At 51.7% G+C, this 13,512-nt stretch overlaps 3 protein-coding genes and 1 non-coding gene across 4 annotated transcripts; 2 read left to right on the top strand and 2 right to left on the bottom strand.

The window, feature by feature from the left end:
* Window positions 1-13: 13 nt before the first annotated feature.
* On the bottom strand, window positions 14-449 carry AGABI2DRAFT_115387 (hypothetical protein; the record flags this gene model as incomplete). The annotated part of the gene is made up of 1 exon (XM_006458302.1): window positions 14-449. A coding segment is annotated over one exon (436 nt), but the record flags the coding sequence as incomplete, so codon positions are not given.
* Window positions 450-1,864: 1,415 nt separating this feature from the next.
* Window positions 1,865-4,389, top strand: AGABI2DRAFT_176739 (hypothetical protein; the record flags this gene model as incomplete). Its single annotated transcript, XM_006458301.1, has 3 exons — window positions 1,865-3,682; window positions 3,764-3,868; window positions 3,906-4,389. 3 exons carry the CDS (start codon window positions 1,865-1,867, stop codon window positions 4,047-4,049), a joined length of 2,067 nt encoding a protein of 688 aa, XP_006458364.1. The 3' UTR covers window positions 4,050-4,389.
* Window positions 4,390-8,109: 3,720 nt separating this feature from the next.
* AGABI2DRAFT_t19 lies at window positions 8,110-8,182 on the bottom strand. The gene has a single exon. It is a non-coding gene; the product is annotated as a tRNA-Cys (tRNA).
* A 3,395-nt stretch (window positions 8,183-11,577) lies between these two features.
* On the top strand, window positions 11,578-12,609 carry AGABI2DRAFT_63975 (hypothetical protein; the record flags this gene model as incomplete). The annotated part of the gene is made up of 1 exon (XM_006458300.1): window positions 11,578-12,609. The coding sequence occupies one exon, from the start codon at window positions 11,578-11,580 to the stop codon at window positions 12,607-12,609; it is 1,032 nt and encodes a 343-aa protein (XP_006458363.1).
* Between the last annotated feature and the right edge of the window lie 903 nt (window positions 12,610-13,512).

Here is a 13,512-nt window from a genome sequence, read left to right as displayed (position 1 = left end):
TCGAGATCGCGACGTCTGATGAGAGTGTATGTTGCCCGCAGTATGCAGTCCGTGAACGGGTGTTCGGGCTCGATATCGTGAAGCATGACAATCGAGGTGTTGACTAGCTTGAGCATTCCCTTCTGACCAGCGGTCAGAACGCGGGAACGCCCAGTGGAAGGGGTGGAGGTCGGTGCCGGTGTCGGGGTCGACGGGAATGGTGCCGGGAAAGGGTTGTCCAGCGGTCGGGGAGCCGAGGTGTAGGACAGGGGAGTGAGGGAGGACTCTGGGAACCCAGTAGTCCTAGCAGGATTTGGCGTCGTCATACGAGACGCCGCCGGGAGTTCGAGCTCGTCTTCCATACGAGCCGCCGCCTGTAGAAGAGCACGTCCAATAGAAGTATTGTACATACCCTCCGGAATTTCGTCATCAGACCAGTCGCCTTCGTCGCCGTCAGCGTCAACGTCCATTGCAGATTGTTTATTGCGACTCATAAGTAGTGGCCACTGAGACTTCCAAAAGAGGAAGGTAGTGGTACAGGTTCAAGAAGCGATGTGGCGCCTAGAAGACCAGCCCACAGCAGCACCTGAGACTAGAGTCACATAACCACCCGTAGCTCGACCTGTAGCCTTGCAGGCTCCGTGAGAGGCGTCTGAGTAGGTAGTGAAGAGCTCCTCTGAGTCACTAGCTCGATAGACTAGCTTGTAGTGCATAGTGCCAATGAGATAGCGGAATAGATGTTTGACTGCAAGCCAGTGAGCTGGAGCTGGGTTCGAGTTGAACCTCCCGAGATAGGAGACAGCATAGGCAATGTCGGGGCGAGTCATAGTGGCCAGATACTGAAGAGCACCTACAGCATTGAGATAAGGAACTGACTTCATCTCAGCCTGCTCCTCGAGTGAAGGAACAATGTCAGAGAGTTCAGATCCCGGAGCCAGTGGAGTGGATAGGGGATTAGCGTCATCCATATTGAAGCGTTCTAGGAGTTCCTTGATGTAGTGCTCCTGCGAGAGGGAGATAGTGTGATGAGAGCGATCCTGCTTCACCTGAATACCCAGCAGAAGTGTAGTGGACCCGAGATCACGGAGCTTGAAGTGTTTCGAGAGCTCAGTGACTGCTGAAGTCATAGCTGCATCACTCTTCGAGACAAGAGTAATGTCGTGAATGAAGATAGGAATAATGACCTTGATGTCGCCTTTGGAATAGATGTAGATGGAGCTGTCGGAGCGAAGCCTAGAGTAGCCTATACCCTCAAGAACACTCCGGAGTTTCTTATTCCACTGTCTGGCAGCCTGCTTGAGGCCATAGAGCGATTTACGGAGCCGAAAGACCATGTTAGGACTACCAATGTGATAGCCCTCGGGTTGGCGCATATAGATCTCCTCTTCGAGTTCCCCATAAGTGAAGGCAGAGGAGATGTCGACTGAACGCATTTTGTAGCCTTCTCTAGCTGCAAGAGCAATAATGAGGCGTAGTGATGTTAGAGTGAGCAAGCAGTCTACAAGTGTTACTGGTGGACTTAGAGATATGCGGACGAGTTTAGTCACATGATAGCTTAGTCATGTATGGTTGAACTTCCCTGTGGACGCTTCAGAGGCCTTAGCTTCTTACAGTGTATCCACAGGTGAGTACAAGTTATTAGAACTTAATACAGCTTCTTACAGTGTATCCACAGATTGTCATTGGGATTGCTCAGTCAGTTCCTATCCAATTGACTCGTTATTAGGCTCGTTAGGATTGCCACTGCAACCTCTATTGTTCTACGTTTAACAGGTTATGGGCCCCGGCTTCTAACAGCCTTCAAAACGCGTTTTTTGCCACTTTCTACCATTCTTCCCTCTATATCTCAACTTCTATCCCTTCCCCTGCACTCAAATCGACGTCTATGGCCTCGCAATCGCGCACACACGCTCCCTATGCCTGGGACACTACTTCGACGCGTTTTGGCGCGTCTCCGACGCGTCTGAGCGCCCCTACATCGACCACAACTCCCTCTGGCAGCCATACACCCTCTCCACACTCTCTGGGACCGATTTCCGGCCCTAAGAACGCGTCAATCGCTTGTTCCTTTTGTGGGAGGGTAGGGCACATGTCTAGGAGGTGCAGGAAGCGAAAGAACGCAAAAAAACGCGCTCAGGAGTGCTCCAGACTGCCTGGAACATCTAAAAGTAATGTCAAAGGGCCACTTGGCCATCTGAGTGGGATAGGTGCAGCTCTTCCAGCTGTCAAGACACCACCCACTCCTCCTGGGAATGTTTCTACTGGTTCTGGCTCTCCTGGCTCTGATATTCCACTGAGAGCGTCCGCTCTTGGTGCTTATTCCTCTCCCTCATCCTCTCCCTCATCCTCTTCCTCACCATCCTCGCCACTACAGCTTGATGCTGACTTTTTCTGGCTGGCTGATACTGGTGCTACATCCCACATGACTCCTCACCGCCATTGGTTCAAATCCTACTCCCCTCATCGCATCCCTATCCGTCTTGCTGACAACTCTACTGTCTATTCAGCTGGTGTAGGGTCTGTTGTCTTTCAACCGGTGGTGAATGGAAAAGAGACTAGAGCGGTCGAGTTTACAAGAGTCCTTCATGTTCCTGACCTCAGGAGTAATCTCTTATCATGTTTCTACCTTGCCCGACACAAGGGCTTCAATATCACTATCTCTGCTCAATCTATTGACTTCCAATGCAAAGGGGTTTCGCTTTTCACGGCCACTATCCATTCCAACAACTCTGCTGAGCTCGACGGCTCAACTCTCACTTCTGAGACTGCTTTCTCTGTCTCTACTCTCCCGGTTGACCTCTCGCTATGGCATCGTCGCTTTATTCATCACAACTACGCTGATGTGAAGTCTATGATCAGTAAGGATCTAGTTTCCGGGCTCAAACTCGAGTCTAACTCGTCCCCTGACTCTATCTGTGAGCCGTGTCTGGCTGGCAAGATGCATTCCCTTCCTTTTCCCTCCTCCTTGAATCACAATCGCTCTCCTCTCGAGCTAGTGCATTCAGATCTTCACGGACCGCTCCCAGTCGCTTCACACTCAGGCTACAAGTACTGGATCACCTTTATTGATGATGCGACGCGTTTCCGGGCTGTATATCTGCTCAAAGCTAAGTCGGAGGCATTTGAAGCCTTCAAAGTCTACAAATCCTGGGCTGAGACTCAACTCGGAGTCAAACTGCGAGCACTACAGGATGACAAGGGAGGTGAATACATGTCTAATGCTTTCAAAAGCTTTACTGAGCTTGCTGGCATCGAGAGACGTCACTCGACTCGGAACCGGCCTCAGCAGAATGGTCTTGCTGAACGGGCTAATAGAACTATGGGAGAGAGGATCACTGCTATGCTCTCGGAATCTCGGCTACCTCCTTCTTTCTGGGGTGAATGTATCTCATCTATGGTCCATGTCTGGAATATGCTCCCTACTGCTTCGCTTTCGGGCACTACTCCCTTCCAAGCTTTCTATAAGCGAAAACCTGATGTCTCACATCTCCGGGTCTGGGGGTGCACTTCCTATGTCCATGTACAACGAGATAAGCGCAATTCCCTCCAACCTCACTACGAGAAGTGTGTCTTTATAGGCTATCCGGCTGGCTACAAAGGCTGGAAGTTCTACAACCCAGTCACAAAGCGAACCGTGATCTCCGAGAGAGCTGATTTTGACGAGAGATACTTTCCGGGCACTTCCAAAGCCCAACTCGAGGCTGTCCCGTCATTTGCTTGCCTACCAGAGTAACTACCAATTCCTGATGATACATTATCACACTCGGGACTGCCACCTCTACAGGATGAAGGGGGTGATAATCACTTCCCTCCTGCTTGTCCTAAGACTCCCACTCCATCCGCTTCAGTTCCTCCTGAAGAGAAGCCAGTTCTATCCCTACCACTTCCAGTAATTCCTCCATTCATTCCTCCTGTGATTCCTCCAGTCACTCCTCCACAAATCCATCCTCCTCTCCCAGTCACTCCTCCTACTGCCGGAGCGCCCCTTGAGCCCCCTCACGTTCCTAGACGTACTGGGCGAGTTCGGAAGCCTCCTGGTCAATGGTGGAAGCTCAAACAACCAGACTTAGCTGGTAATGACTCTGACTCGGATGATGAAGCTGCTCTGCTAGCTGACTCTGAGTACTGTGAAGTCGAGTTTGCTGGAGCCGTTTCGGGTGCTGATCCCCGGAGTTATAGACTAGCAATGAAGTCTCCTGACTCGGATTGCTGGACTGAGGCTTGTAACACTGAGATATTCAATCTCGAGGCTAACGGAACTTGGGAGTTAATGGAACTGCCTCCAGGCAAGAAGGTAGTCAACTCTGGCTGGGTGTTCAAAGTGAAACGACTTGCCGACGGCTCAATTGAGCGCTACCGGGCTCGTCTCGTTGCTAAGGGCTATTCCCAACGTCCTGGATTCGACTTCACTGAGGTCTTTGCCCCTACATTCCGTCCTGCATCACTACGCCTCATTATTGCTCTTGCAGCTAGAGAAGGCTACAAAATGTGTTCAGTCGACATCTCCTCTGCTTTTACTTATGGGGAACTCGAAGAGGAGATTTATATGCGCCAACCCGAGGGCTATCACATTGGTAGTCCTAACATGGTCTTTCGGCTCCGTAAATCGCTTTATGGCCTCAAGCAGGCTGCCAGGCAGTGGAATAAGAAACTCCGGGGTGTCCTTGAAGGCATTGGCTACTCTAGGCTTCGCTCCGACAGCTCTATCTACATCTACTCCAAAGGTGACATCAAGGTCATTGTGCCAGTATTCATTGACGACATTACTCTTGTCTCGAAAAGTGATACTGCCATGGCCTTGGCTGTCTCTGAGCTGTCCAAGCACTTCAAACTCCGTGATCTCGGGTCTACTACACTTCTGCTGGGTATTCAGGTCACTCAGGACTCTTCTACTCGCTCCATCTCTCTCTCGCAGGAGCACTACATCAAGGAGCTCCTAGAACGCTTCAATATGGATGATGCTAATCCTCTTTCCACTCCACTCGCTCCAGGATCTGAGCTCTCCGACATTATTCCTTCACTCGAGGATCAGGCTGAGATGAAGTCAGTTCCCTATCTCAATGCTGTAGGTGCTCTTCAGTATCTGGCCACTATGACTCGTCCCGACATTGCCTATGCTGTCTCCTATCTCGGGAGGTTCAACTCGAACCCAGCTCCAGCTCACTGGCTTGCAGTCAAGCACTTGTTCCGGTATCTCATTGGCACTATGCACTACAAGCTTGTCTATCGAGCTAGTGACTCGGAGGAACTCTTCACTACCTATTCTGACGCCTCTCACGGAGCCTGCAAGGCTACAGGTCGAGCTACGGGTGGTTATGTGACTCTAGTCTCGGGAGCTGCTGTGGGCTGGTCTTCTAAGCGCCAGCCATTTGTGACTCTCTCGAGCACTGAGGCCGAGTTTGTTGCTGCCGTCGAGGCTGGCAAAGAGATTAAATGGACTAGGAATATTCTGACCGAGTTTGGCTTTCCTCCGACACTCCCTTCAACTCTCTTCGTTGATAACAAGTCAGGAATCAGTGTAGCCAAGAATCCAGAGCATCACGGACGCATGAAACACCTGGACCTGCGCTTCTACTGGCTCCGGGAGGCTGTTGAAGAAGGACTCATAGATCCTTTGTATGTTTCGACTCACGAGCAAGTGGCCGACATCCTTACCAAGGCTGTGGCAAAGAAGGTAGTTGAGTTCGCTGTTCCTCTATTAGGACTTGAGTAGACTGGCTAGATCAAGGGGGTGTGTTAGAGTGAGCAAGCAGTCTACAAGTGTTACTGGTGGACTTAGATATATGCGGACGAGTTTAGTCACATGATAGCTTAGTCATGTATGGTTGAACTTCCCTGTGGACGCTTCAGAGGCCTTAGCTTCTTACAGTGTATCCACAGGTGAGTACAAGTTATTAGAACTTAATACAGCTTCTTACAGTGTATCCACAGTTTGTCCTTGGGATTGCTCAGTCAATTCCTATCCGTTCGACTCGCTTCTAGGCTCGTTAGGATTGCCACTGCAACCGCTATCGTTCTACGTTTAACAAGTGATGCAGGACGGAATGTAGGGGCAAAGACCTCGGTGAAGTCGAATCCAGGACGTTGGGAATAGCCCTTAGCAACAAGACGATCCCGGTAGCGCTCAATTGAGCCGTCGGCAAGTCGTTTGACTTTGAACACCCAGCCAGAGTTGACTACCTTCTTGCCAGGAGGCAGTTCCATTAGTTCCCAAGTTCCGTTAGCCTCAAGATTGAATATCTCAGTGTTACAAGCCTCAGTCCAGCAATCCGAGTCAGGAGACTTCATGGCTAGTCTGTAACTCCGGGGATCAGCACCCGAAACGGCTCCAGCAAACTCGACTTCACAATACTCAGAGTCAGCGAGCAGAGCAGCTTCGTCATCTGAGTCAGAGTCATTACCAGCCAACTCAGGTTGTTTGAGCTTCCACCACTGGCCAGGAGGCTTCCGAACTCGCCCAGTACGTCTAGGAACGTGAGGGGGCTCAAGAGGTGCTCCGGCAGTAGGAGGAGTCACTGGGAGAGGTGCATGAATTTGTGGAGGAGTGACTGGAGGAATCAAGGGAGGTATTACTGGAGGAATCAATGGGAGAGGTGGTAAAGGTAGAACTGGCTTCTCTTCAGGAGGAACTGAAGCGGACGGAGTGGGAGTCTTAGGACAAGCAGGAGGGAAGTGATTATCACCCCCTTCATCCTGTAGAGGTGGCAGTCCCAAGTGTGATGAAGAGTCATTAGGAACTGGTAGTAAGTCTGGTAGACAAGCAAATGACGGAAGAGCCTCGAGTTGGGCTTTAGAAGTGCCCGGAAAGTACCTCTCATCGAAATCAGCTCTCTCGGAGATCACGGTTCACTTTGCGACTGGGTTATAGAATTTCCAGCCTTTGTAGCCAGCCGGATAGCCAATAAAGACACACTTCTCATAGCGAGGTTGCAGAGAATTGCGCTTATCTCGTTGTACATGGACATATGATTTTTTTTTTTTTTTTTTTGTAATCAATATAGTTTATTTCAAAACTACTTAAAGGGTGCCATGACGCGTTCCCCACATGGACATATGATGTGCACCCCCATACCCAGAGATGAGAGACATCAGGTTTTCGCTTATAGAAAGCTTGGAAGGGAGTAGTGCCCGAAAGCGAAGCAGTAGGGAGCATATTCCAGACATGGACCATAGATGAGATACATTCACCCCAGAAAGAAGGAGGTAGCCGAGATTCCGAGAGCATAGCAGTGATCCTCTCTCCCATAGTCCTATTAGCCCGTTCAGCAAGTCCATTCTGCTGTGGCCGGTTTCGAGTCGAGTGACGTCTCTCAATGCCAGCAAGCTCAGTAAAGCTTATGAAAGCCTTAGAAATATACTCGCCACCCTTATCATCCTGTAGTGCTCGCAGTTTGACTCCGAGTTGAGTCTCAGCCCAAGATTTGTAGACTTTGAAGGCCTCAAATGCCTCCGACTTTGCTTTAAGCAGATAGACTGCCCGGAAACGCGTCGCGTCGTCAATAAAGGTGATCCAGTACTTGTAGCCTGAGTGTGAAGCGACTGGGAGCGGTCCGTGAAGATCTGAATGCACTAGCTCGAGAGGAGAGCGATTGTGATTCAAGGAGGAGGGAAAAGGAAGGGAATGCATCTTGCCAGCTAGACACGGCTCACAGATAGAGTCAGGGGACGAGTGTCGGCCATTTGGCTGAGTGGGCATTTTGTCAGGATGTAGGCGTTTCCTGCCTAGCGCTCGTTCACCAGTGGTCCTGCGTTCGAACCTGGGGGTGAGCAGGATTTATCCTCTACCTTAGGTAAGCAGTGAGCTAGGTTGTGATGACCAAGCAATAACACGGGTGACACCGAATGTTCCCACGGTTCCTTGATTAGGTAATCTGTGGTGAGCGTCATGTGGGCAGGGTGGAGAGACATGTCACGTGATTGTTCCCACGAGGCTGATCAGGACTAGCGCGGGGGTAATGCAGGTAGCTGCAAGCGCTTGTGTATACGGGCGTCTGTTACTTGCGGACATGGCTTCGTGCTGAGTCATCCCCCGGCCGTGTAGAGGAAAAGTATGCCGAGTTAACACTGTAATGGTGTGATGAGCGGTATGCGAATTCGCCCAGGAGTCCAGTAACTGTCAAGATAGAAAAGTGACCACACCAGGGTTTGAACCTGGGACCATCCCAATTGCACTAGGAAGCTCTAACCACTGAGCTATATGATCTTGGTATATAGTAGCTAAGATGTTATAGATATACATCTTAGGCCTAGAGGTGGAACCCACGACTGAGGGCCTGCTGCAGGGGCTGAGGCACAGTACAGATTATGTGAGAGCACAGAGCTCCGAACTGTCAGGTGACTTGTCCTGTCATCACCTAACAGTAACATGGCGTGGAGCCGGTGCTTCGGCATTGGTGAACGTAGGGCATCTATAAGAGGTGGATCATCCTTGAAACAAGCCGACCGGGAAACCGGACAGGCCACCACCCACCATAGGGCCGTTCGCCGATGGTAGTTAGTAGGGATCACCTAAGCTCCGGATCCGGGCCACTGCATTAAGCAACCCGGGGATCAATCCGGTAACGGCCCCTGCAAGACGGAGAGCTCGGACAGTTACATCACGGTACCTCAGCCCGTTAGGGGCATATGAAACCGGCTGCCGAGTAACGGGAAGGGGTGGTCGGACTAAGGCGATGTTATAGTGCCGGCTGGCCTGGGCCGTAGCGGTCGGTGTGGAGAACACCCGGCCGGCTCGAGAGGACACTATCCTCCGTTGGTGGCCCTGGTACAGTTAAAATAGCCAGGTTGCTGCTTAAGTTGATTCCACGGCACGGTCCGAAAGGGCCGGCGGGGCAGAGTGGCCAATTAGCCATGCGTCGCAAGACACCCCCTTAGCCGGGTGGCTGCGACATAGTTTCCGGGGCCGCACACTGATGTATCATTCTTTTTCGATCAGACTTTTATTTTTTCTTTCTCTCTACGCTAGCGCTTGACCTCGTCGCGCAGGATATGTTTTCTTTTTCTCTTGGTAACGCGTCATGGCAACCGTATTCTCAGCACGTTGTACATAGTGTTCGCATGTACTTATATCGCTGGAATAGAAGGCTCGAACAGCCACTTGATTACAAAAAAAAAAAAAAAAAAAAAAAAAAGTCAGGGGACGAGTTAGACTCGAGTTTGAGCCCGGAAACAAGGTCCTTACTGATCATAGACTTCACATCAGCATAGTTGTGATGAATAAAGCGACGATGCCATAGCGAGATGTCAACTGGGAGAGTGGAGACAGAAAAAGCGGCCTCCGAAGTGAGAGTTGAGCCGTCGAGCTCAGCAGAGTTGTTGGAATGGATAGTGGCTGTGAAAAGCGAAATCCCTTTGCATTGGAAGTCAATAGACTGAGCAGAGATGGTGATATTGAAGCCCTTGTGTCGGGCAAGGTAGAGACATGATAAGAGATTACTCCTGAGGTCAGGAACATGAAGGACTCTTGTAAACTCAACCGCTCTAGTCTCTTTTCCATTCACCACCGGTTGAAAGACAACAGACCCTACACCAGCTGAATAGACAGTAGAGTTGTCAGCAAGGCGGATAGGGATACGATGTGGGGAGTAGGATTTGAACCAATGGCGGTGAGGAGTCATGTGGGATGTAGCACCAGTATCAGCCAGCCAGAAAAAGTCAGCATCAAGCTGTAGTGGCAAGGATGGTGGGGAAGATGATGAGGGAGAGGAATAAGCACCAAGAGCGGATGCTCTCAGTGGAATATCAGAGCCAGGAGAGCCAGAACTAGTAGAAACATCCCCAGGAGGAGTGGGTGGTGTGTTGACAGCTGGAAGAGCTGCACCTATCCCACTCAGATGGCCAAGTGGCCCTTTGACATTACTTTTAGATGTTCCAGGCAGTCTGGAGCGCTCCTGAGCGCGTTTCTTCGCGTTTTTTCGCTTCCTGCACCTCCTAGGCATGTGCCCTACCCTCCCACAAAAGGAACAAGCGATTGACGCGTTCTTAGGGCCGGAAATCGGTCCCAGAGAGTGTGGAGAGGGTGTATGGCTGCCAGAGGGAGTTGTGGTCGATGTAGAGGCTCTCAGACGCGTCGGAGACGCGCCAAAACGCGTCGAAGTGGTGTCCCAGGCGTAGGGAGCGTGTGTGCGCGATTGCGAGGCCATAGACGTCGATTTGAGTGCAGGGGAAGGGATAGAAGTTGAGATATAGAGGGAAGAATGGTAGAAAGTGGCAAAAAACGCGTTTTGAAGGCTGTTAGAAGCCGGGGCCCATAACCTGTTAAGCGTAGAACGATAGCGGTTGCAGTGGCAATCCTAACGAGCCTAGAAGCGAGTCAATCGGATAGGAACTGACTGAGAAATCCCAAGGACAAACTGTGGATACACTGTAAGAAGCTATATTGTGTTCTAATAACTTGTACTCACCTGTGGATACACTGTAAGAAGCTAAGGCCTCTGAAGCGTCCACAGGGGAGTTCAACCATACATGACTAAGCTATCATGTGACTAAACTCGTCCGCATATATCTAAGTCCACCAACTACACTTGTAGACTGCTTGCTCACTCTAACATGGACGCTCCTTGACCTCTTACCACTACCTTCCTCTTTTGGAAGTCTCAGTGCTAGTCGTCTAGTAGTAGCAATATATCCAGTATCATGCCCGCTCAACGCAAGAAACAATCCGCACTGGCCCCTACGCCGCACCCGTCCCGTCCCCCGCTTCAGGCGCCGTCACCGCCCGCCAACCCGAACGCCGACTGCCTCACTGTCTCTGACATTGAGGTGCTACTCGACCCCAAGTATGGAGGTCAAATTACGCTCCCCACCTTCGGATACGATTCGCAGGAGAACAGAGCGATTATGGACGCCGTCCGCAACCGGGGCATTGCCCCCGCGACCGCCATCGCCAACGCCGAAGCTCGCGCTGCGAGCAAAGGTAATGTCAAAGGGCCAACTGGCCAACCTACTGGGATCGGTGCAGCCCCCCCGGCTGTCAAGACACCGCCCAGCGTCCCTCCCTCTCCCCCTCGTGTGCCGACGCCCGCGCCGCCGGTGCCCACTCGTCCCCCTTCCCCTCCTCGCGCACCGTCGCCTTCGGCTTCGGTTCTCTCCTCGAAACGCCCCATCTCGCCGGGGTCTTCTTCATCCGGTCCCTCTGTCGCTGCCGTCTCAGTGTGCGGCAGTGACGACTCTTCTATGGCTCTCGACTACGAGGATGCCACCACCCCCCGTCCGGCTTCTCCTGCAGATGAGGAGCATTTGGACAGCAAAGAAAGCAAAGAAGTTATCATTAACGCTATCCGCACCGCTCTCGGTTTTTTCGAGGCGTTTGCAACTAAGGATTGGAAGAATGTCATCCTCGATGTCTTCCCCACACTCATGGACGACGACCTCAACGACGTTCACAAATATTTCAATAGGAAAGCACCAGAATTCCGCTCCCTCCTCCCCCCGGCAGTTGAAGCGCCTGCACCCGCAGCTGACGCACCTGCTACACGTGTAAATCCGCGGGACACACAGCCACCCGCTGACTCAGCCAAGTCCAAACCGCCAAAGAAGAAGGTCCGGGTCGATCCGGCTCCATCTTCTGACGTCACTCCCTCGGCAACGGCCCCACTCATGGAAGTGGATGAGCCGGCCACTCCACCTCCAGCGTCTGGGAAGGCGCCCACCAAACCCCTTCCCATACCAAGTTCCAAGCGCGCGCCTCCTCCCTCTAGCGCCCCTTCAGTTTCGTTCCGCGCTCCTTCGGCGCCTCGCAAGAGACGCCAAGGCAAGCACACAGCACACGGCGCTTCGCGCCGTGCTATAATCCTGACACCACCTGCCGACTCTCCGGTTACAGCGGCATCCTTCACTCCCGAGGTTATAAATAACCTCAATCAGCTTCTCAAGAAAGACGTCAAGTCTGACGTCATACTTACGCATGCCTCGGTCGAAGGCAGCGGCATCTGTATTGCCGCCTCCCGTGTCCCCTCCCCCGCCGAAATTTCCTTTGTGCTTAAGCACGTTCGGCGTATCTTCCCAAGTCCGAACATCCCCATCGGCCACTCCCCCATCACGTCGACGTCTTATTTGAAGATCGTTGACATCCCTCATGTGCCCGCTTCCTCTAAGGAGTGGGCGCTCAAACAACACGAGGCGTTTACTAGCGCTCTCAACAAGTCTCCGGTCGGCGCTTCGCTGGCCAAACTCATTAAGCACAAGCCGCGCTTCATGCGCGCCTCCCCCCATTCTGACTCATGCTGGGCATGGGTCGATATCCACGACACAGTGTCGGGCTACAACGCTCGGCTCTACATTTCGAAGTTTGTGTCCATCGGCGGCACAAACTGTCAGATCAAGGGCGCTCGCCCACACTCCGGCTCCGTACACTGCGCTCGTTGTCAGCGCTGGGGCCATCATTCCGACCAGTGCCGCGCCAAGTGCGCGCGCTGCTCCCTCTGTTCTGGTCCTCATTCCGAGGCCAATCACTTCAAGTGTGTTGACGCTAAACGCGTCAACGTACGTCAATGCGCAAATTGTACTGCGGCTAAACGCCCAGCGGACAAGCGCTCTCATTCCTCTACGGATGTCAAGGTGTGCCCGTTTTGGAAAAATAGGTTCGATCGTGCATGGCTTAAACGCCAGTTCCCTGCGCGGTCGACTTAAGGTGTACAGTGAACCGTCGCCGGGCTGGGTCGGGGATTCTGATGGAGAACTGGGAAGGTTGCGTTGCGGTTTTAGGAGGGAGAACGGTAGTGGTGAGGAAAAATTTCACTGAAGATCTAAAGTTACTGCGAGTATGCTTCAATTTTTCATTTTCATATTTGATATGTCTGTTTCCGCAAAAGGGACTGCGAGTGCCCTAGTGTTCCGGTATTATGTAGGGTGTATTGGCTGACTGCTTGGTTTTATCCCGGGTCCCCTTACGTATGTACTAACGTCTCGACTTGTTTTTGTTTTTGTTTGTTTTCTCTTTCTTGATAGCGCTTGACCTCGTCGCGCTGGATACGTTTGCGTAGAATACTGTTGATTAGGGCCTCTGTAAACTGGCGAGTGTAGTAAGCCGCGGGAACGTGTCGTGACACCCGACGTACGAGTAGTATTGAAATATACTATATTGATCACAAAAAAAAAAAAAAAAAAAAAAGCTCACTCTAACATGTTCTGCTGTGGTAGATGCCCCTGACTTACCTAGGGCACCTTTACCGCTCTTAGGCGGGTTCAACGGGGCGTTACTCCCGCTAGTGTCTCTGCCCTTAGCTTGCCAGCTGGAACCGGACTCGGGCATACGGGGCGTGACTCCTGCTAGTGTCTCGTTAGTAGCTGTCGGCTTGGTAACCACCGACAGCTTAATGGGCATGTATGAGGTGACTGGCTTACCTTGTTTGCCAGACTTTGAGGGTTGGACTAGCGGTTTGGGAACCGCACTTATCTTAATGGGAGACGCAATCACCGGCGAGGTTTTTTTTTTTTTTTTTTTTTTGTATTCAATATAGTATATTTCAATACTACTCGTACGTCGGGTGTCACGACATGTTCCCGCGGCTTACTACACTCGCCAGTTTACAG

The sequence above is a fragment of the Agaricus bisporus genome (genome assembly GCF_000300575.1).
Source record: "Agaricus bisporus var. bisporus H97 unplaced genomic scaffold AGABI2scaffold_2, whole genome shotgun sequence".
Lineage (NCBI taxonomy): Eukaryota > Fungi > Basidiomycota > Agaricomycetes > Agaricales > Agaricaceae > Agaricus > Agaricus bisporus.
Note: the sequence above shows the minus strand (reverse complement) of the source record. Positions and strands in the feature narration are given on the sequence as shown.